The following is a 22,440-nucleotide window of genomic DNA, read 5'->3' as shown; positions in this document are numbered from 1 at the left end:
GCTCCCTCCAAGTCAGAATTCGGGTTGACAAGTGAGGATGGAGGGAATAACTTTGCCGTACTGCAGCTGATGGTGGCATAACAGATGGGCTCTATCTAAGCAGTGTTCAGCCTTGCAGCCCACAACAGTTGTGCTGCACACCAGTCACGCCTTTTGGCAGTGTGCCCAGGACCTGGTTCCAGCTGGGCAGGATGCAGAGAGACTTCAGGCCTGGACTGGTCACGTCCTCGGCTGAGCCACTTGAATGTTCTTGTGTTCCCAGGCTGTATATCACTGTGAATGAACCTGATTTGGCCATCACCATGTACAAGAAGTGTAAGATGTATGATGAGATGGTTTGCCTAGTGGCCAAGTACCACAAGGACTTACTCAGTGATACCCACCTGCACCTGGGCAAGGTGAGTGCACCTCATGGCAGGGGATCAACTTGGCCAAGCAGGAACAAGAGTGTCACTAACTCATTGCCTCTGATTGCAGGAGCTGGAGGCAGAGGGACACTTACAGGAGGCTGAGTACCACTACCTAGAAGCTAAGGACTGGAAGGCCACAGTAAACATGTACAGAGTGAATGACATGTGGGAGGAAGCTTATAGGGTAATAATCACTTGACAGCTATCCCACTGTGCAGGGATCAGGCTTTGACTGCAGGATCCTGGTAGGAACTGCTCTGTCTCTATTCACCGCAAAATTTGAAGACTTGGCATACACTGCCTAGCTTCAGCATGTGTCACAGCACTGGTGGCCCTTGTGCCTGCTGCTCTGCAGCATTGCACCTCAAAAGCAGAGCTTGACCCCTAGCAACTCTGCAGCACTTCCTTCCTCCAGGCACTGCTCTGCTCCTAACCACTGCGCCATGTTGTAGGTATTGCTCTGCCTATAGCGACTCTGTAGCAGCCCCCCCCGACACTGCTCCCCTCCAGTGTGGACACAGATTGACAGGCGCCACTTCTGCTGACCTAACAGTAGTATGGGCCATGCTGAGGAGGCAGCAGCCTCTTCTCTGCTATGCCATAAAAGCCTTTGTCTCACTCTCCCCAGTCCAGTGGTGGTTACAGAAGTGTTCCTCAGAAGGGAACAGTTGTTTTTGGAGCTCCCTCATGACAGCAGACATTATGTGAGAGGGGAATCCTGGCTCAGGCTGCTGAAGACGAAATGGATGCATTGGGCTCTTCTGCTTTTTTTGCTTTGGATAGGTGGCCAAGGCACATGGGGGAGCAAACTCCTATAAGCACGTGGCCTATATGTGGGCAAAGAGCCTGGGTGGAGAGGCAGCTGTGAAACTCCTCAGTAAATTCAGACTTCTGGAGATGGCCATTGACCATGCAGCAGACAGCGGGTAAGCAGGTCCATCAGCCCAGCACTTCTCTCCCATCTGTCTGACCTGAGAAAAAAGGGGTGGCCCAAGATAACTGTATGCGCGTGATAGCTGCACATCCAGGATACGGCATGTCTTTCCCCCACACCCCACCTGGACTTCTTCACATGGGCATTCCACTTCCTTGACATATCCCGCTTCCTGTCCACCTGTTAGTCTCTCAAATGTCAAGTCAGAGCTGGGCAGGCAAAAGCAGTTTGCCCTTTAGCCTCAGCAGGGGGGCCTTGTGAGAGCCTCTGAACATGGGAGGAGGTATTCCTCATGTCACCATAAGTAACTGCCTGCCAGAAGAGTTTTGGCCCCACTCTGCACCTGGTGAGCCATCTGACTGCACTGCCATTCACTGCTGCTCTCCCCCAGCTCTCCCACATCACTAGGCTCCTGGGAGTCTTATGACTTCCCTTAGAGTTGAACCAAGGGCCTCTGGCACTAACAGCAAGCATGAAGGAGCTGAATTTCCTTAGTGGGGGCTCTAAAAGCTCCTGTTCTCTGGTCAGGAACAGGAGGAATGGGCAGCGCCCATTCACTTGGGACCCTCTGTATTCCCCTCTCTCCTCTCTGTGTCTTGTGCTCTACTTGATGTCTTGCTCTTGATGAAGGCATGCCCTCGTAGCACATAGTCCTGCTCTCACCCCATTTTCCCTTTCATTGCAGGGTCTTTGAATTTGCTTTTGAACTGGCCCGCCTCTCTATGAAGCAGAAGATGCCAGAGATCCACTTAAAGTATGCCATGTTCCTAGAAGATGAGGTAATTTTACCCGCTGGAATAGGTGGGAGTTCCCTGGTCACTCAAATAATTGAACAGTTCTCCTTAAGGGCTGCTGCAGCAGGCTGTTTTATGGCTGCAGTCACTGCTCACCCAAAAGGCTCCACGATTACAGCCCCAAGCTTCCACACACATCTTTGTTTCATAAATCCTCTCTGCCTTAGTAGAGGAGGTCATGCAATGGTATCAGGGCAGGAAGGCATGCAAGCAAATTCTTTCCTCTCTCCTAGGGCAAATTTGAAGAGGCTGAAGCAGAATTTATTAAAGCTGGGAAACCCAAGGAGGCAGTGCTGATGTATGTATCCTTCCCCATCCTCGCCTGCTGCATCTCCTCTCCCCATACAATGTCAGCCTGGTTGCTTTTCCAGCATTGGTCTGCTCCTTGCTGTCCCTCTTGTTACATCTCATGTTGATTCCCCTAGGTTTGTTCATAACCAGAACTGGGATGCTGCACAGCGTGTAGCTGAGGCTCATGACCCAGACAGTGTGGCTGATGTGCTTGTGGGACAGGCACGTTTTGCCTTTGAGCAGAGAGAGTTCCAGAAAGCAGAGGCTTTCCTCCTGCGAGCACAGAGACCTGAGCTGGCAATAAAGTACTACAAGGTAAGCATAGTCTGTAGCAACATCATTGCCTTCCTCGCTCGTCAAGAACCCAGTTTGGATGAAGGAGGAGTGAAATCCATCTCCCAGCCCTCCCTGTCAGCTTAGTAGCCAAAGAGAAACCATTTACTCATGTGGTTCCTAGTAGAACTTAATTCTGGCCTGCTCTTAGAAGACTGAACTGGTAGAGAGTTCACAGCATAGCTTAGCTCTCTCACAGCTCTGGGAGGAAGTATCCTGCCAGAAGGCTATGGGTGGTCCTGAGGGGTAGCACGAGTGGGTGCATTTGGAGACTGTAAGTGCCCATTCCACAGAGGTAGCTAGGATGGATGAGCGCTTTCCCCTGAGGTAGCCTGGGTGGATGGATAGACATCGGTGCCATTTTGGGGGAGGAAAGAATTGGATGGTGCTGCTGTGGTGGTTTCTTCCAGTGGGTCCTCTGGCAAGATGACATGAGAGGCTAGATGTGTTATGTGATGCCAGGAGTGTGGGGGATCCTGGTGGACTCCTCCCTGTTGTGCTTGTGCAGGAGGCTGGCATGTGGAGTGAGGCGCTGCGGATCTGCAAGGAATACATGCCTAGTCGGCTAGAAGAGTTACAGGAGGAGTGCGGCAGGGAGACTGCCAAGAAGGGCTCCAGGTAAGGAATGCTGTGGTCAGGCTGCAGGGAACAGACAGGTAGCTCTTCCCCTAGGCCACTGTGCTGATGCCTTACAGAGATAGCCTGACCAGATCCCTGACATCCAGTTGTTTCCTTCTTGAGGACTCTGGACTTCTTCCTGCATAGGTTTCCTAACATCCTTCCTCCCTGCTCTGGATGACTCTAGGCTTATTCTTACCATCCAAGGTCTCCCAGATGTCTTCTTGCCACTTACAGATCTCCCAGGTCTCCTGTACCACCAGTGCATCTCCCCATGGTCCTTAATCAATTATCTCCTCATCACTGGCTGTGTGCATTCCTTGTCACATGCTCAGCCCTCTCTGAGGTCCCTGACTTGCCTCTGCTGTGCACCTCCCTGCCCATGCCCTACACGCTGTCTACAGGAGCTCTGTGGCAGCATCCCAGTCTTGGTCACAGCCTGCATTCCTCCCTACAGAGGAACAGAAGGGCTGCTGGAGCAGGCACAGGAGTGGGAGCAGGCTGGGGAATACGCCAGGGCAGTGGACTGCTATCTGAAGGTGCGGGATCCCAGCAACAGTGTCCTGATGGAGAAGTGCTTGCTGAAGGTACAGTCAGGGGCTATGATTCCCTTCATCTACTCTGCTGTCTATGAGGTCTCCCACAACCTGCATTCCAGAGATACGTCAATCACTGCAGGGCACAAGAGAGGATCTGCAGGCTCCAGTGACCGCAGGGTCTGAAAGACTTCATGGCCATTCTGTTGAGCCATGATGGGCTGTGTGCTTATCCTCCACTGTGCTGACATCCTTGCTCTGGCACCACTTTCAGCAGCATGCCAGTGTCTTTGTGCCCATATCTCAGTGCACCGAAGAGCTGGACTTTATGACTTAGACCTTGGCTAGATGAGCACCCTTTCTTCTCCTGGTCCATGTCCACCAGCCTCTGGGTTGTGTTCCTGTTCATACTTTTCACTCATACCTGTGCCCTTGTACCAACTTCAACAACAATTATGTCCTTGTCTGATCTTCTCCCATGTGTGAAAGTAGCTGGGCTTTGCTTCTCTGAATTGCTGAAGTGGGCTGTCATTTCTTATTCCTCCATAGTTCAAGCGCTCCTGACTCTCAGTGTTTTAGCTAGGACTGAGCTCTTCCCAGCTTCATCCCTCTCTCAAACAGCTCTTATCACTTGTGCTGCTGACAGTTTCTCTTCACAGGCTGCTGAGTTGGCCATTAAATTCTTGAGTCAGTCACAGAGCATGGAGGTGACGCGGACTGTGGCTCCTCAGCTGGTGGCCATGAAGAAATACAGTGCGGTGAGGGCTGGCTCCTGCCCCCAGACTACTGAAGAAGCAGTGATATAGGAAGGGAGAGCTCTATCCAAGGGAAGGAGGCCAAGTCACATCCTGGGGTGATGGGTGGATGGCCCTATCCAGAGTTAGGCAACACAGAGTCCTCAAGGAAGAGGGAGGAGGGGAAGGGATAAAGTCCTGGAATAGTGTGAGAGAGCCAGGCCTTGGGAGGAGGCAGAAAGCAGAGAAGGGGATTGTCTTTTGGGAAGAGACTTTCTGTTTTTGCTGTGTGCTGGTCACTTCCAACAGCACCAGCTCCAGCCTGGGCTGCAGGGTGCCTTTGGGGTTTCATCTCCCATGGGACTGTTTCTGGCCCTGCAGGCAGCTGAACTCTACCTCAACTTGGACCTCATCCAAGAAGCTATTGATGCCTTCATTGAAGGCGAGGAATGGAGCAAAGCCAAGCGTGTCGCTAAGGAGTTGGCCCCCAGGTATGCCCTGAACTTCTCAAATTGTACTCTTCCTGCTCCCTTTCCCACCCCCAGGTGATCCCTTGTCCTGTCCTGCTGCCCCCAGGTTCCCTGGATTCTCCCCACAGTGGCCTTGCCAGGCTCAACAGGGCACATTCTCCACAGCTGCCCTTCCCAAGCCATTTACCATCCTGACACTTTTCTGTTGCCACACATCCCATGGAAATTGTTATCCCCTTTTGTCCCATCCCTATGCCTATCTCCCCTTCCCTTGGCATAATCATGTTCATGCATTTCCTTCCGCAAGTCCTGTGATCCCTTTCTCTCCTCACACATCATATTGCAAAGAGCTGCCTAGACCCTTTCTTTGCCCTTCTACATATGCTCCCAGCAGCAGGCCAGAAAGACATGGCACAGCTGTAAGTCCTCTTTTTCCCAAAGTAGACAAAGTTGAATCTGGCCTCTGCACTGATGCAAGACACTATTAGTCTTGCTGCCTGTCAACATTCTTTCTACCCAGTAGGTCAGAGGAGTATGTGGACCAGCGTTACAAGGAGTATTTAAAGAACCAAGGAAAGGTAGATTCGGTACGTATTTGGGATGTCTCACAGGCTATGGAGTGATGTCAGGATCTGTGCAGATCCTTAGGGCCTTTCTCATGGGGCTTTTGCCTGAATATGCCCACAGGAGAGGAGTCTGTATGTGCCTATGAGTCATGGTTTCTGCATACCAGATGGGTCACACTGGATCTGTGCTTCCATACCATAGAAGGGGAGGGACTGTGTGAATGTGAAGAAAAGACCTGGGTGGGCTGATGCCCGCCTTGATGCTGGTAGGAAACCTTGCCTGCACAGTGAACTTACGGTTGTTTCCATCCCCAGCTGATGGGAATAGATGTCATGGCTGCTTTGGATATGTATGCAGAGCAAGAGCAATGGGAGAAGTGCCTTGAAGTTGCAGCTAAGCAGGTGAGTGCCTGTGTGAGCCCTCAGGAGACAGACATGGGGTCCTGGCTCTCTGAAGCAGGGGCAGCAGGCAGGAGTGGGAAGGGCAAAGCAGTCATTTCTGTGGGGAGCATGGGGGGGTCATGGCAGCAGCTCAGAAAACACCTCTCCATTGTCCCCATCTTGGCCAATTAGGCTTAGCGGGGAAGTGTTAGAACCCAGAAGCATATTTGCTTTGAATTTTGTGATTAATGGAGCACTGGAAAAAGCTAAATGAGTTGTTTGGGCTGGAAGTAATCCATAGCATGGAAACAAAGAGCCTTCTTTCTACATGTTCTTTAGAGGCCTGCTGTCAGTAGAAATGAGGCATCCTTGTCATGAAAGCAAATTTGACTTTTTTTTTTTTTTCATTTTTACTGACCTAAAACTAGCAAATTACCTCAGCAGAGTAATAAAAATGGAGAAAAGCAAAATGAAACTGTTTTATGGTGCTTTATGCAGTAACAGAAGGAGAAAGCTCTAGATTACCAGGATCTACTTTGAGGGTTTGTTTGTATTCAATGGTTATTGATTGGTTATTGATTCAATGGTTATTGATAAAGGAGCTAAACTAAGGGCAGGTGTTGATTCTTTGAAGAGAGGCATTGCTTCAGATCGAGTAACAGGGCAGCCCCTGGTAATGGAGTATGCAGTTAATGGAGGCATCACAGCTAATCACTCAGGCAAACACTGATAACTTGGACAAGCGCTGGTAATAAGTTGTACTGTGTTTTTATAACTTCGTTTCTAATGCAGTAACCAGTAACCTGAGTTTGGACTCTACTACAGTAAATTTCATTTCTTTTTGACTCGGGCTTCTCTGGTGATATGAATGGTCTGTGTTGTAGTACTTGTTATCTTGAAGACTTCTGTGCTGATGTTCTAATTATGAGGAGATACCAGTGTTGATCTTCTTCCATAAAGAATAACTTCACGCTCAATTGAATGGTAAAGGCTTAATCAGTTTTATTGTCAGCCAGGCACAACAATACCACATTTAGTCCAAGAAGATGTTAGTCTCTTTATGCTTGTAAGAGAGTGCTAGCACAACCTTACTCCATGACCAGTGCAGAATTTCATTACTTTTGACTCAGCCATTCTACAGTGATTATACAGGAAAAAGCTACATTTATCAAAACAGGTCACATACCAGACTTAATCTTTATCCCAAACTGTCCTGTACCTAGTGTTTCACCAGCATCCACATCTGGGTGTTCAAGTTCTACACATATCATTGGGGCACTGATCTCTCTTGTGCTTAATAAACTTGTTTCCATTGCTCATTTTTTGGACAAGATTGCACATTTTATGCCATCGTCTTCATCTCATTACTATATTTAAGCCTGTGTGAAATAGATCTTTACTCAGTTGAATTTCTGTAAGGCCAGCTACAGTCAGTCCTCCGTAAAGTGTTTATGTGATTAGCACACGTATAAGCAGCACTCCAAGGACACCTCCAGTCCCAGAGATCTGACAGCATTTGAATAATGGACTAGAGCAGCCTTGCAAATTATGAACATCTTCGGTCCACAGAGTGTTTTGGTTCATTCTTTCATTAGACTAAGGACTGGTTTACAGTTGGTACCTGTGGTGCCACATTGTGAAGATACTGCATCCTTTAGGTATTTGGCAGTATTCCTTTGGCAAGTGGTGAACAGCTGAAAAAGTTTTATTTCCATGTGTGGAAGGATCAGCTCGTCAGGATTAGAGGTGTCAAGTGGGGCCCAAATCAAGAACCAAGGTCTGCTGTGTGCAGTCTGTCTCTGATTAGCTGGTCTTGCCCTTTGGGAGTCAGGTGTATGGGGGTGTGTACATGCATCTGAAACTGTCCCTTCTGAGAGACAAGTGGTCAGTTCATGAATCTCATGCTACTGCTTTCTGCATGCCTTCTCCAGAACTATAAAGTCTTGCACAAGTATGTAGCTCTGTATGCAACCCACCTCATCCGGGAGGGCAGCTGGGACAAAGCCCTGAGCCTGTATGTCCACCATGGAGCACCTGCCAACCCACAGGTAATGAAGACAGCATGACATCCCAGTGTGAGTTGCCAGAGTGTGCTATGATCTGCTACATGAGTCAGGCTTCCAATCGAGAACTGGGATTGCCAGGTGTTCAACATGTCCAAGCCACTTCAGCCCTGCTGTGGATTACTCCAGAGGCTCCTCAGCTAGAGGACTAAAGGCAATCTCCTGGCATATGATCCGTGGGGAAGGAGCAGGGGGGAGTTGAGTATTTGTGTTTGTTTTGAACACCTTAACCACCAAGTCCAGAATAAAATGAACCATGTTTGCCTCTCTGAGAGCACTGGCTGTAGGAAACATTCTTCCCCATTTCCCTGCCTGTCTTGTAGCACCCCTTGCAACCAGCAATCTGCAGCAGTGTGCTCCAGGAGCCTGTGTGCAGAGCTGCCATCCCTGCAGCCTGTGCTTGACAACAGGAGAGCTCCAGACTTTTGCTGACTCCCCACCTGGCTCCCTCAAGATTTTTCTCCTTGTTGTTGCAGAATTTCAACATTTACAAGCGTCTCTTTGTGGAGATGGTGAATGCATCTGGCATGAATTGTGCTGAGGCCTACTCCAGCTGGGCTGACCTGCGTGATGTTCTCTTCCATCTGGTGAGCATGGGCCATGGCCACCACTGCCTGTTAAACTCCAGCACCCTGGTGGCTCCTAGCAGGGGAGAAAGAAGAGCCAGTCTCTAGCCAGGTGACCTGGGCAGCATTTGTAGAACAGAAGCGGAAGGGAAATGGGGAAATGTCCACAATGTGAACAGTAGAACAACAGAATCCTGTGAAGTGAACATGGCTGGGCAAGAGAAGTCAGGGAAGAAGATGACCCTGCACTCAAGGCCAAATCTTAGAAGTGGGTCTGGACATTGGCACTTGCAGAGCTCACTGTGTCACTGCTACGTGGGAGCCTATCACAACATGCCCACTTTCCGTCCTACACCCATAGTCAGCAGCCTGGGTGGGTAAAGGATCTGGGGAAAGCACAGAACTACTAAGCCTGGAAAATAGGAGTCCTCCCCATCTCCCCAAAGATGCTTAGAGCCTTCTGCTCCTTCTTCCCTGTCCCAAAATACCTCAGCCAGAGCCCATGATTGCCTCTTCTCTGTTTCTGTCCCAAAAATACCCACCTTTAGCACAAACAAAATCCACAAATCCCCCTTTGTCCATCCAAACTCACCCCTGCTTCCAGTGCTGTCTGTTGTTGCAGTACTGTTGGCGCTCCCCTTCTCCCACAGCCTCCTCCCTTCAGCACTCTGTAGGACCCAGAGCACCCAAGGCCCAGTCCTCTTCCAGTCCCCAGAGGTGCCCAGATATTTCACATCCATCTCTATCCAAACTTTTCCCTGGATTCAAGTGGATGAAGAGTGCCCTTGTGCTTTCATGTTCTCAGTTACTCTCCTTTTCTCTTCTTTAGTGTGAAAACTTAGTAAAGTCAAGTGACGCAAACACTCCAGCACATGAAGAGTTTGAAACGATGCTGCTGATCTCTCACTACTATGCCACCCGCTCTGCTGCTCAGGGCGTGAAGCAACTGGTAAGGTTTTTGAAGTTCCTTTGCCAGGTCACCACCCTGACTGCAGAACCGTGTGGGGACATGCAGGTTCAGGGCTATCCATAGTTCACTATTCCACTTCATGGATCACTTGCACATCATGGATGCATGAGAATGGGACTACAGTGATCTGGGAGCCCACCACTAGCAGGTGGAACTGTAGAGAGTCTTCTCTGACTCCTTATAGTGGGACCTGCCCCCAGCCACTGAAGCTGAAATGTAAACTAGTGGGAAGCTGATCCACATGCTTAGCATGACTTGTGAGAGCAGAGGCAGCAGTAGAAATTTAGGGATCACACAAAAATCTGGTCTTCCCAGGAGAGGCATTGCTTCCTCTGTATGAGATTCAACAAGGCTCAGTGCTGGGTCCTGCACTTGGGTCACAACAACCCCATGCAATGCTACAGGCTTGGGGAGGAGTGGCTGGAGAGCTGCCTGGCAGAAAAGGACCTGGGGGTGTTGGTTGACAGCCACCTGAACATGAGCCAGCGGTGTGCTCAGGTGGCCAAGAGGGCCGATGGCATCCTGGCTTGTATCAGGAATAGTGTGGCCAGCAGGACCAGGGAGGTGATAGAGCCCCTGTACTCGGCACTGGTGAGGCCACACCTCGAGTACTGTGTTCAGTGTTGGGCCCCTCACTACAAGAAGGACATTGAGGTGCTGGAGTGTGTCCAAAGAAGGGCAACAAAGTTGGTGAAGGGTCTAGAGAACAAGTCTTATGAGGAGCGGCTGAGGGAGCTGGGGTTGTTTAGCCTGGAGAAAAGGAGGCTGAGGGGAGACCTTATCACTCTCTACAACTACCTGAAAGGAGGCTGTAGGGAGGTAGGTGTCAGTCTCTTCTCCCAAGTAACAAGTGATAGGACAAGAAGAAATGGCCTCAAGCTCCGCCAGGGGAAGTTTAGGTTGGATATTAGGAAAAACTTCTTCACCGAAAGGGTAGTCAGGCACTGGAACAGGCTGCCCAGGGAAGTGGTTGAGTATCCATCCCTGGAGGTATTTAAAAGACGGGTAGACGTGGTGCTCGAAGACATGGTTTAGTGGTGGACTTGGCAGTGCTAGGTTAACAGTTGGACTTGATGATTTTAAGGGTCTTTTCCAACCTTAACGATTCTATGATTCCTCTTCAGCTGTCCTGGGCCGTGAGAGCTGCTGGGCTTCACACATGGTCTTGAGAGCAGACTGGCTTTGTGCAGGGCTTTGAGAGCCCATGGGCCTGTGCGCTGAGCCTCTCGGGGGGGCTTTGGGAGCTCGTGAGCCTGGGTGCTTGGCATCACACAGGGCTTTGTCAGATACTGGGCCTGTGTGTTGGGCCTTCTGTGGGACTTTGGGAGCTCATGGGCCCAGGTACCAGGCCTCAGAAGGCACTTTGAGTAGTTTTGACTCTTACGTACATTGGGATTTGTTCTGGGCCACAATATATAGCAGAGTCCCTGCTGAAGTCCAGATCCATATGGGCTTGTGGAAGTGTGATAGAGCTCTGTATGAGTGTGGGACTGGAGCTGTGCTAGAGCAGGCTGTGAAAAAGAAAGGCTGCCACAGCTAGGACCCCAGTAAAAGTCATCAGGGAAACTGGGGCTTCCCCATGGCTGTGTGTGTAGATATTGGGGGTCCAGAGACATATCATCATAGAATCATAGAATGGTTTGGGTTGGAAGGGACCTTCAAGATCATCTGGTTCCAACCCCCCCTGCCATGGGCAGAGACACCTTCCACTAGACCACGTTGCTCAAAGCCCCATCCAGCCTGGCCTTGAACACATCCAGGGATGGGACATCCACAACTTCTCTGGGCAACCTCTTTCAGTGCCTCACCACCCTCATAGTGAAGAATTTCTTCCTTATATCCAATCTAAACCTCCCCTCTTTCAGTTTAAAGCCATTTCCCCTTGTCCTGTCACTAAGTGCCCTTGTAAAAAGGTCCCTCTCCAGCTTTCTTGTAGGCCCCTTTCAGGTGCTGGAAGGCTGCTATAAGGTCTCCCCAGAGCCTTCTCTTCTCCAGGCTGAACAACCCCAACTCTCCCAGCCTTTCTTCATAGGAGAGGTGTTCCAGTCCTCTGATTGTTTTCGTGGCCCTCCTCTGGACTCATTCCAACAGGTCCATGTTCTTCTTATGTTGGGGGCCCCAGAGCTGAACGCAGTACTCCAGGTGGTATCTCCTGAGAGCAGAGTAGAGGGGGAGAATCACCTCCCTCGACCTGCTGGTCACGCTGCTTTTGATGCAGCCCAGGATACAGTTGACTTTCTGAGCTGCAAGCGCATATTGCCAGGACATAGAATCACAGAATCGTTAGGGTTGGAAAGGACCTCTTGAGATCATCGAGTCCAACATGTTGAGCTTCTCATCAACCAACACCCCCAAGTCCTTCTCCTCAGGGCTGCTCTCAATCCATTCTCTGTCTAGCCTGTATTTGTGCTTGGGATTGCCCCATGTGCAGGACCTTGCACTTGGCCTTGTTGATTTTCATGAGGTTCACACAGGCCCACCTCTCCAGCCTGTCAAGGTTGCTTTGGATAGACACAGCCCCCTTCCCTCCAGTGTGTTGACCGCAGCACACATGTCGGTGTCATCAGCAAACTTGCTGAGGGTGCACTCAATCCCACTGTGCACGTTGCCAACAAAGACATTAAACAGTGCCAGTCCCAATACTGACCCCTGAGGAACGCCACTTGTCACTGATCTCCACAGAAAGAAACAAACAAACAGCCAGAAAGAGACAAGTCTGATGTCTTGGAAACCTGTGCAGACCCATACAGTTGTGGAATGTTGAGGTGTTGGGTAGTCTATTTGGGACCGTGAATGAGGGGTGGCCTTCCCAGTTCTGGTGTGATGAGAACCTATCTGGCAAACAGAAAAGTGAAATCTCCCTTGAATTCCTCACCCCTGCTCCAAAATTCTTACGTGACTGAATACAAGAAAAAACTTGCCATGGCTGAACACTGTAACAGGTTTCTTGGAGAGTCTCCATCCCTTGAGATACTCAAAACCTGACCAGACACGTTCCTGAACAACCTGTTGTAGCTGACTGTGCTTGGAATAGGGCGGGGGGGTGGACTAGGCGATCACCAGAGATCCCTTCCAACCTCAACTCTTCTGTGACTCAAATGGTGGGGTTTGGGTGTGGCTTCTAGTAAAAAAATAGCAAGGTTTATAAAGCAGAACTTCCTCTTCAGGTGACAGTTCTCCTGTGTGTTCACATAGTGAGGGTACTTAGGGTCGGGACTGAAGGTTTTAACCTTTGTTTGTTAGACAAATGTCGGGAATATGTGGGTGCAGATTCCCTGCCGTAAGGTTGGGGCAGTATTATCTCATGAGATCCCTTCTGACCTGATTTTTCTGTGCCAATTGTTGTGGCTTTACTGTCCCCTGTGTCTGCAGGACACTGTGGCTGCCAAGCTGTCCATTTCCCTGCTGCGCCATACTGAGCTCCTCCCTGCAGACAAGGCTTTCTATGAAGCTGGGATAGCTGCCAAGGTAAGAACTATCTGCCACCAGACCAGCTAAGGAGGTGGAGGACCCTGGGCTCAGGGATTCTCAACTTTTATCTTCCCCTGTCCTCCCCTAGCTGCACTGGTAGACCAGTAGCCAGACACTGGCATTGGAGGTCCTTCTTACCTCAAACACCTTGCCAGCTTCTGCATTTTGTCATAGAATGGCAGTAGGTAGTGGGAGGGCAGACCTGAGCTAGCAAAAGGACATGAACTGCAGACCCAGGGGGTAGGCCAGAGGCCACATTATATTGCACGGCTCTGTTTGTTAGTGTAGATTCAGGACTCCTAACTGGTCCGCCTTGCTCTGGGTCACCTAAGTGTTACCTTACTCCTGAGACTACAGGCTCTGACCAACTGCCCAGATGCAATGACACATGGCAAGCATAGCAGCATATTCTGTCTGATGCTGGCTGTGCAATAATGCCTGACTCCATCTTATGGGACAGCCTGTGGCTAGTGGGCTGGTTGTCCCAGTGGCTGCCTGTGAAGCAGTCCTCAGGGATGGTGAGCTGGGATGCGCACTCGCCTTCTCCATTACCTGTGGTGCAAGTGGGATGTTGTGGCACAAACCGAATCACATCCTTTCTAGCTATCACTCAGGCAGGAGAGTTGTGGCTGTGAAGATAAGCTGCCTGGTCTCACTTGGGGTTTTTCTCTGTACTAGGCAGTCAACTGGGAGAACATGGCATTCATCTTCCTGAACCGCTTCCTGGACCTCTCAGATGTGCGTATAGTCTGCTGGAGGGAGGGCTATCATACTTAAAATGACAATGGGCTGTAGGGCCAAAACAGACCCTCAGCCTGGCCAGGGTACTCCTGAGGTTTGAATGTGGCAGCGCGTTTGAGCTGGTCCTGATGGAGAACCCTGAACACTGCTCAGTGTGTGTGCACGCACAGCACTGAGTGCCCTAACGCTAACTGCGGAAGGACTTGCCATGCAGGGCACCTGAGCAGCCCTGACCATGTCATCATGTGTGCGCCAATGCCACCATGCATGTATGTTGCAGCAAAGAGCAAGTTGGCCTAACCGTTTAGGCCTGTAGTCTTCATGGCTGCAAGTGCCATTACAGCTTTCAGGATGATCTCAGATGAGTTGTTCCAAGGGAAGGAAAATTACCTGAGGGGTGGAGGGCATGGCCTAGTGCTTTAGCCACTGTGATACAAGACTCAGGAGTCCCCCATGTCAACTCCTTCCTTGACTAGCAGGTTGGTCACCAGAAAAGACCAAACCGTAGGAAGCTGACAGACCTTACTCTACCAGTGTTCCAAGTGCTGTAAGCAGCTTCTGGGGGAAAAAAACCTCTCCATTTCATCTTTCCCTTCTTTGAGGCCACCTGACAAGTTTGAGTAGTAGTGTTTCAGGGGCACACATCCTCTGACACTGCAGAGGATGGCCATAAATGCCACCTCCCAGGAGGGCCCAGTCACCACAGCACTAATAGACAGGGGCATCAGTAATGCCATCCTCACAATGTAGATTGTACTCCCGACTCCAAGGATGGTATTGCCTAGTGCTCCACCACTTCTCCTTTCTCAGGCCATTGAAGAAGGGAACCTGGATTCTCTGGACCACTCTGATTTCCAGAGCACAGACATTCCCTTTGAAGTGCCACTTCCAGCCCAACAGCATGTGCCTGTGAGTGTCATCTGCCTTCTTCAGCTCCCATGAACAGTGATGCTGCTTCAGGGCCCTCTCTGAACAGGGACTGGGACAAGGGTGGGACAGCAGGCACCACAGGAGATGTAAATGTATTCAGTACTGCCCCCTGCCCTGTGCCCCCCGCCTCCCCACCACAAACACACGTGCAGCGCCAGTACACACACACACATGCACTCTTTCTCATGCTCCCCCCCCCATATACACGTGCTTGCGCACGCATGCATACACCCCCCCAAATATGCACACGTGCACATCCTGCATGCATACTCGTGCCCTGCTCTCCCCAGTGTGCTCCCTAGTGCTGCGGAGCAGCAGCTAGGCAGTGGCACAGCATGCAGTATCAGGAGGTGCACTGGCCTCTGCCCTGCAGGAGGAGAAGCGGGAGGAGGTCAGGGACTGGGTGCTCACCATGTCCATGGACCAGCGGCTGGAGCAGGTGCTGCCACAGGACGAACGTGATACCTATGAAGCCTCACTGGTGGCAGCAAATACAGGGGTGCGCTCCCTGCCCTGTGTGCTTACAGGTAAGCTCCAGGCCAGCTCTCACATATGCAAGGGAGTACATGGTGCCATGCGCAGTCTGGGAGGGAGGCTATGCTGTGAGAGGAGTAGGGAGACTGTGTGGCTGTGGGGACCAGTTCTGCCGGAGGAGAGGGAAGGACCCATTTTTTACTGTGAGGGTGACTGAGCACTGGAACAGGTTGCAGAGAAGTGGCATCTCCATACTTGGAGATAGTCAAAAGCCGTCGGGACATGGTCCTGGGCAACCAGCTGTTGGTGGGCCTGCTTGAACAGGGACGTTGGACCATATAGACCCCAGAGGTCCCTTCCAACCTCAACCATTCTGTGTTCCTATGATTCTGTGACTGCTCACTCTCGCACAGCACTGCCTAGGAGAATGCCTAGGCTGGCCAACACTGACACACATGTGCACATGCACCGGCTGTCCCTGCTTTGCCCCCACTCTACAAAAGCTGTCTATTCTGGCAAGTACTGTCCCCGCACTTGCACACTTCAGTGAGGGATTGTGGTGCAGGACTTAAAGCGTGGGTCAGAGAAGCAGGGAGCAGGGGTGGGCCACCAGCAACTGGACTCTGGCTCCAAAGTTTGGGAGCAGAGTGCTATCATTTGACATACTCGGGTGCCCTTGCCAGAGGGTAGCTCAGCCTTCACCTTCCTTTGATCCCACCACTGCGGGCACCCTCCTTCTTCATTCTGGTCTCTAAAAGCCAGAGGCGGCATTGTTCCCCTGCACTGCCCCATGGGAGCATCCCTAGCCAGCTGGCCACAGCAGAGAGGGAAGGGGTACACAAGGTAGGGGTCTGCTGTGGGTCCCAGCTTGTTTCTGAAGGTGTCACTGTGTGACCAGGGTACCCTGTGCTAAGGAACAAGATAGAGTTCAAGCGGCCAGGCCGAGAAGCCAACAAGGACACATGGAACAAGTTCCTGATGGCTGTCAAGGTGAGCCAGGCACCCCGTGGGGCAGGGGCAGGGAGTCAGGCTGCAGGGTGTTCAACCCTTCATGCTGACAGTAAAACACTGTCCCCGCTGGGTGGAGATGCACTGAACCAGGGCAGTTTTAGCGCACCCTCCCTGTATGCTGCTGGGTGGGGATTAACCTCACTTATAGAGCGGGGGCAGACCCAGCCCTGCCTGGGCAGCTCTGTCAGCTCCCAGGGGTGCACTTTGGCAGACGGTGACAGCACTGCCCCCTTGCCAGTGCCAAAACCTCTTTCATTCTGCAGACATCCCACAGCCCTGCATGCCAAGATGTGCTCAAATTCCTCAGCCAGTGGTGTGGGGGACTCCCGAGTACCAGCTTCTCTTTCCAGTGAGCTGGACCATGGCAGCTTTCAGTCCTGTTCTTCAGCACTCTCCACTTCTACCCCCAATAAACATCTCTCAACCCTACTGTGCTCCTGTTTGTCAAGGGATGCTGAGCCCAGGAACATGTGTAGCTCCCAGGGCACAGGGCCGGAACCCTGTACACGTGTCTTTCAACGTCAACCTAGCTATGCTAAACATGTGCCCTCCACCCTCACCCTGCTGGATGACTGTGACAGTGGAACCATGTATCTGTCTACATCCCTGTGCCCGGTCGGGGGCAAGCATGGAGATGGGCTTACACACCAGCTGCACTGTCCTTCCATCAGTGGGCCCAGCTCCCAGCAGGCATCCACCCTGGGGAGCCATTTACAGCAGCCAGTGTGAAAATGAAAAGTTTATTTACTCAGAGAAATAACAGAGGCTCACAACAAAGGGAGTCTTCACCTTCCACTCCTTAGTATGCCTGACCACAGGCACAGCAAGCTGACCCTGCCTGCTCTGCAGCAGGACCACCAGGACCCAGGCCAGCCCTGGCTGTTGCCAGGCCCCACCACCTCTGCCCGCCCCCACCACTGCATGTAAAAGACTGATGGAGCCTTTAGTGTGCCAGGAAGGCCCTTGCAGCTTGGGGAGAGAAGGGGAGAGCGTCCAGGGCCCATGGCACTTGCTGGGCAAAGGCTGCCTGGTGACTCTGGGCAGCTTGTGTCTGGAACCTGCAGGGTTTGTCCCAGGTGGGGTGGTGGGGCTGGAGGGGGGAAGGCACACCCCTCCCCCCTGCAGCCCACCCTGCCCACACCTACACCTGGGGCAGGAGCATGGTGCAGGTGCAACTTCACCTTGCTGGATCGCAGCACTCCTGCAGCACCACCTGGGAGTGAAAGAGCACGCATGAGTGCAGGACTGTTCTGCAGGACCAGGCATACGCTGACACCTCTAGCCAGTATCTGTAGCATGTGCTTGGAAAGAGACATTTCAGGGGGCTGGTGTGGGCAGGGACCAGGCACTGCACTCACCTCTCCAGTTAGGGACAAGACTCAGCCAGCCCTGCCAGGAGTTGCTGCATCTCACGTGGTGGCGCCTCCTTCACTGTACTTGGCCCAGCCAGCTAGAGAGAAAAAAAAAAAAAAAAAAAAAAAAGTGTGAAGGGCTGGGCCAGGTTGGGGGGGTGGAGTTCGCTCAGGACAACTAGGACAGAACAGGCTTGGCTATGAGAGGGATAAGAGGAGCATCCCTCTGCAACCACCCAAGATGAAGGGCTGCCAGTCTGTCACCAAGGATGGCTAGAAGAGGTTCAAACTTGACGTTCCCCACCCCTCATTGCTGCACAGCCTGCTTGTATGGGAACAAGGGCCCAGCAGAACCCAGCACCTTCAAAATACAGCAAAAAGGCAGTAACAGTGGGGCAGAGGCAGGGAGACCTGTCCAGACTGATGGGACATACCTGCTGTTTGCCATAGCTGCGTGCACAGGGCCCAATGCCCTCGAAGATCAGAGCCACCAAACAGCACCTGCCAGACAGCACAGCTTCTGCGGCCGCCAGCACCATGGAGGGGAACCAGAGTGCCAGGGCTGTGTCCTGCAGAGCAGAGGGTCGGAGGTCCTTCAGGGAGCGTGGCCCACTGCACCCAGCCTACCTGCATGCGGCTGAGCAGAGAGGCTGTGCAGGCGATGGGGGAGAGAAGGGGGGAGAGAGAAAAAGAGAAAGGGAGAAGAAGGCAGAGGGAGAGGAAGCGAGGCAGAGAGAGGGTGGGCAAAAGAGAGAGGGAGCAAGAAAGAAGAAAAAGGAAGAAGAGAGGAAGCCAAGACAAAAAGAGGAAGAGTGGGAGGGGGTGAGGATGTGGTGGCCCTGCAGACTCACATAGATGCGTGTGGTGTTGAAAGGACAGTCGTTGGTCGCTATGGCTGCACGGGCGTCAGCAGGCAGTGCAGAGCTGTTGCAGCCCGCGACAAGGTGCGTGCCCCGGCTATGAATGGTGAGGGCAATGGCCAAGGCCAGGCCCACACTGCACGCTGTGGACAGGAGGCAGTTCAACAGGGACACGCTCAGTAGGGTCCAATGCTGCAGGCAGCAAGGAGAACACATGAGAGTGGGGCTGGCCAGAGCTAGGGGAAATGCCAGGGCTAGGCACTGCCACTGCACGGGGCCAGGCACACCGTGCTGCCGCACACCCACTCTGCAGGGTAATGGGGGTACTGGGAACCCCACAGACGTCTGCACCAAGCGAGCACATGCAATCTCTTTCCTCCTCTAGCACAGCTCAGCCCTGCACTCAGATGAGCCTTCTGCACCTTTCGCATCCTTTGCCCCTGCCGTGAGCCCAGAGCCACCGGATGGCCCCTGCCCACAGGCTCCTGCACTCGGGGAGCCCCAGCACAGGCCCAGCTCCACTGAGAGCCAAGGCCCCCACCAGCAGCAGCCTCGCTCCATGCAGGCCCACCCTCAGTGAGCCCCCAGAGGGATGCCCGACCTCGGCTGCAGCTCTGCCCACCACCTGTAGCGTTTCTGCCCCAGGACAGTACCCACTGCCCACGCTGCTGCCCACCCACCCTCCCGGCGCTGCCGGCGGGGCTGAGCCGGGGCAGCAGGCGACACTCACACACGGCGAGCCGCCGAGGCGGAAGGAGCCACCGGGAACAAGGTCCAGGGGAGCGGCTGCCGGCAGGGTCTGGGCCGCGCCGAGCCGAGGCCCCCGGCCCCCTCGCCTGCTCACCCCGCGGCCCCGCACTCACCAGGGCTGCCCGGGACAGGTTGTGCGACACCAGGATGGCGACGATGCCCACGGCGATGCTCTGGGGGGAGAGATCCGCGCTCAACACGCACCTCGGGCCGGGCCGGCTCCCCCCTCCCGCGGCCCGGCCCCCGGCCCGGCCCCGCCGCTCTCACCAGCAGCCCCGAGCCCACGGACACCACGTTGGCCACCGCGTATTCGGGGGTGTTGGCGCGGCTGGCGCCGGCCACGTGCCGCAGGACCGAGCCGTGCACGATGGCGCCCAGCACCAGGCTGCCGTGGCCCAGCATGATGAGCCCCAGCCCAGTGCGCATCAGCCGCCGCGGCTCCGCCAGCGCCCCCGGCCCCCAGGGCCCCCCGCGCCCGCCGGCCATGGCCGCCGCCGCCGCACGGAGAGGCGCCCGCAGACGGCACCGCCCCGGGGCAGGGCAGGGCAGGGCAGGGCAGGCCCGCCCCGCCCCCCGCCCCCCGCCCCCGGAAATAGGCAGCACTCGCGTATTTACAAAACAGTTTATTAAAAATAGGAAATGATAGAAATGAGATGCAGGGGCAGCGCTGCGCCCAGCCCCGCGGATGCGTGCGGAGCCGCGGGCTCAGCCCCGCCGAGCACCCCGAGAGGGGAAGCGGGGGCCGCGGGGGCAGGGCCCGGTGCAGCCAACGGGACCCGGGGCCGCTGCAGCCCCCGCCGCCCCGGCAGAGCCCAAGCCAGCGGCGCCGGGCCCCGGCTGCCCGCCGTGCCCAGGGAGCTGGGGCAGCAGACAGCGGGGTGGGTCGGGCCACGGTGGGTTCCAGGAGGCTGCAGGGGACACAGCCCAGTGTCAGCACACACCGCAGCCCTACACCAGCAGTGCATGCCGAAGTGCAGGGCTGAGCAGCTGTGCAAAACAAGTAAACAAAGTGCAGCCAAAGGGGAGCAGAAGAGGCAGGCAAAGCGCCAGGCAGGTGCTGCGGGAGCCTGACCACCCCGGCTCCCTCTGCCCGGGAAGGAGGGAGAGACTGTTGCCAGAGGCAGTTGCAGAGTGGGGTGCAGAGAGGGGGCAGGGCTTAGGGGCTCCCCCCTGCTTACCTTTAAATTAAAAAAAAAAAAAAAAAAAAAAAAAAAGAAAGAAAAAAAAAAGAAAAAACAACATTTCTGTGCTGTGCAAAAGACACTTTGTACAATTCAAACAGAACAAACTCCATGCACATGAATGGGGCTACAGAACACCCCAAGCCAGGACCCGGCTCCCCGGCACCACCTGGCAAAATCCCAACAAAAACAGGGCTGGAAATAATACTGATGCACAAAGTCCCCTTTAATAGGCGGGCAGGGAGGATTGTCGCTGAGCCCAGCCACGGCACATGCAGGATGAGCTTCCAAGCACTGCAGCTGGGGTCTTGCTGATGCCCTACAGTGATGGACAGACACAGAGGGGTCACAGGCAACAAAGCCGCACTGGCCGCCTGGGAGCCGAGGGGTGCTAAGATGACACAGTTACTGCCGTCAGGGCTCCATTCCGGGTGTAGTAGAACTTGCTGAACGCCTCTTCAAGTAAACAGGTAAGTCTGCTCTGGTCAGCCTGGGAAGAACAAGCTAGAGTGAGGGGTAGGCCCAGTCCGTGCAAAGCTAAGAGCCTGGCTGAAGCCTGCCAGAGCACATGGGCAGGGACACGTCTTATTTCTCTGACCTCCCCAGCTAGAAAAGGACTGGTCTGGCATAAACCATTTAAGCTTGGGAAAGGAATGCAGACCTATATTCCCTACCTGAGCCCCAGGCCTGCTTACCTCACTGATGAATCCAAGCTGGACCAGTTCAGCTGCCAGCTCCTGGATGTTGTCATCTGCAACACAGGGACGGGTGTAAGTCCCAGGTCTGAGTGCACTGCTGGTACCAGCGCACCAGAGCACGGGAAGAAAAGTACTTACTGGGCTGCAGGTCACAGCTCAAGTGTCGATTCAACTTGTCTTCCAGTTTCAGCAGCAGTGTTAACTGCAGGGTAGAAAAGTGCTCATGAGGGACTGCCTGGTGGCTGCAGCCAGGAGCATCCCCAGAAATCCCCATCAGGATAGGAGCCACCCCCCTCCAGAACACCACAGGAGTCTAACAGAACCACCACATCCAGTTCTATTCCAAACCACAGCCAGCAGCACCATCCTGCGGAGGAAGCCTGATCCTGGGGGTGGGCTGAAAACATTTGCTACATGCCAGATAAGCCACACGCACAGGCCTGGCTCTGGCTTTGGGCCCCAAAGACGGCAGCTATGGCAGCAGAGGGTCACACCAGGCACCACCAGCACATCAGCATGCTGGAGCCACACACTCTGCACAGCTTCCCTGGTACACCCCCACACAGCATGCTCAGCCAGAAGATGGGAACATACATGGTGCTTCACTCCCTCCTCTACTGACTCAATGTTGCACTGCATCAGCACCACCTGAAACAGGAGCAGAGACACCCCGTGACTGACTGCCACTGCACAGCACAGCTGCCTGGGGAGGGGAGGAATGGAGCTCCCATCTCTCACCTTGCGGGTCTCCACCTCAGCAGGCTCTGGAGTCGGAGTTTTCACTGATGGTGGAGCAATGGGAGACTTCACCACTACTTGCTGGGGCTGCTGGGGTCGTGGCATCCCAAAAGCTGTGAGTGGGTAGATACCATTCCTACAAGAAAGGAGCAGGGTCTGAGGTTATGCCTCTCCTACATTTTTCCAGTCTTACACACAGTTAAAGTTGCCCTTTAAAATAACCCTCTTACCTTACATCCTCCAGGAACTTGTCCAGCTCCAATGCCGGAGATTGTGAGAAGCTGGAGGGGGGGAAGAAAAAAAAAAAAAAAAAAAAAAAGAAGTACTGAGGTGAGAAGTCATCTAACAGAACCATCCACTCAAGTCTCTTTGGGTGCAATTTCAAATCCCCATGTCCTAGACTACAGCTGTGTCAGTGGGCAGGATGAGTGCAGACAGAGGCAGCCAGCCAAAGGCGAGATAGACTCTAACCTTCCTGTACAGGAAGCAACTATTCACAGAAGCTAAGGATGAGGCAACATTTTAATTATGGCAGAACAGGTATCACCTCCCTGAAGAGAGCTGTCCA

At 53.3% G+C, this 22,440-nt stretch overlaps 3 protein-coding genes across 4 annotated transcripts in view; 1 reads left to right on the top strand and 2 right to left on the bottom strand.

Moving 5' to 3' along the window:
* IFT172 (intraflagellar transport 172) overlaps positions 1 to 16,726 on the top strand; it is a 41,797-nt gene extending 25,071 nt beyond the window's left edge. The window contains exons 28-48 of the mRNA XM_082305748.1: positions 263 to 398; positions 478 to 594; positions 1,194 to 1,336; positions 2,030 to 2,123; positions 2,372 to 2,436; positions 2,564 to 2,744; positions 3,271 to 3,380; positions 3,838 to 3,967; positions 4,576 to 4,674; positions 5,032 to 5,141; positions 5,644 to 5,707; positions 6,002 to 6,088; positions 7,999 to 8,115; positions 8,607 to 8,717; positions 9,526 to 9,645; positions 13,039 to 13,134; positions 13,816 to 13,875; positions 14,689 to 14,787; positions 15,182 to 15,335; positions 16,181 to 16,272; positions 16,557 to 16,726. Of these exons, the coding sequence (XP_082161874.1) occupies positions 263 to 398; positions 478 to 594; positions 1,194 to 1,336; positions 2,030 to 2,123; positions 2,372 to 2,436; positions 2,564 to 2,744; positions 3,271 to 3,380; positions 3,838 to 3,967; positions 4,576 to 4,674; positions 5,032 to 5,141; positions 5,644 to 5,707; positions 6,002 to 6,088; positions 7,999 to 8,115; positions 8,607 to 8,717; positions 9,526 to 9,645; positions 13,039 to 13,134; positions 13,816 to 13,875; positions 14,689 to 14,787; positions 15,182 to 15,335; positions 16,181 to 16,272; positions 16,557 to 16,646 (2,275 nt within the window). The 3' untranslated portion in view covers positions 16,647 to 16,726. The remainder of the gene's footprint in view (positions 1 to 262; positions 399 to 477; positions 595 to 1,193; positions 1,337 to 2,029; positions 2,124 to 2,371; positions 2,437 to 2,563; positions 2,745 to 3,270; positions 3,381 to 3,837; positions 3,968 to 4,575; positions 4,675 to 5,031; positions 5,142 to 5,643; positions 5,708 to 6,001; positions 6,089 to 7,998; positions 8,116 to 8,606; positions 8,718 to 9,525; positions 9,646 to 13,038; positions 13,135 to 13,815; positions 13,876 to 14,688; positions 14,788 to 15,181; positions 15,336 to 16,180; positions 16,273 to 16,556) is intronic.
* On the bottom strand, positions 8,708 to 19,741 carry KRTCAP3 (keratinocyte associated protein 3; the record flags this gene model as incomplete). 2 transcript variants are annotated; one of them, XM_082305745.1, is made up of 6 exons in its annotated part: positions 8,708 to 8,772; positions 17,652 to 17,743; positions 18,080 to 18,214; positions 18,497 to 18,697; positions 19,369 to 19,428; positions 19,523 to 19,741. In XM_082305745.1, 5 exons carry the CDS (start codon positions 19,739 to 19,741, stop codon positions 17,660 to 17,662), a joined length of 699 nt encoding a protein of 232 aa, XP_082161871.1. In that variant the 3' UTR covers positions 8,708 to 8,772; positions 17,652 to 17,659. The 2 variants fall into 2 exon arrangements, with proteins under 2 accessions (XP_082161871.1, XP_082161870.1); XM_082305744.1 differs by lacking the exon at positions 8,708 to 8,772 and adding an exon at positions 17,066 to 17,506.
* Positions 19,742 to 19,930: 189 nt separating this feature from the next.
* The window catches only part of NRBP1 (nuclear receptor binding protein 1), a 43,432-nt gene continuing 40,922 nt past the window's right edge, over positions 19,931 to 22,440 (bottom strand). The window contains exons 13-18 of the mRNA XM_082307947.1: positions 22,103 to 22,153; positions 21,873 to 22,008; positions 21,729 to 21,782; positions 21,273 to 21,336; positions 21,132 to 21,187; positions 19,931 to 20,926 (exon numbers count right to left, since the gene is read on the bottom strand). Of these exons, the coding sequence (XP_082164073.1) occupies positions 20,828 to 20,926; positions 21,132 to 21,187; positions 21,273 to 21,336; positions 21,729 to 21,782; positions 21,873 to 22,008; positions 22,103 to 22,153 (460 nt within the window). The 3' untranslated portion in view covers positions 19,931 to 20,827. The remainder of the gene's footprint in view (positions 20,927 to 21,131; positions 21,188 to 21,272; positions 21,337 to 21,728; positions 21,783 to 21,872; positions 22,009 to 22,102; positions 22,154 to 22,440) is intronic.

Source organism: Platalea leucorodia, assembly GCF_965183815.1.
Source record: "Platalea leucorodia genome assembly, chromosome: 3".
NCBI lineage: Eukaryota > Metazoa > Chordata > Aves > Pelecaniformes > Threskiornithidae > Platalea > Platalea leucorodia.
The sequence above is the reverse complement of the archived record's forward strand: the minus strand, read 5'-3'. Positions and strand labels throughout refer to the sequence as shown.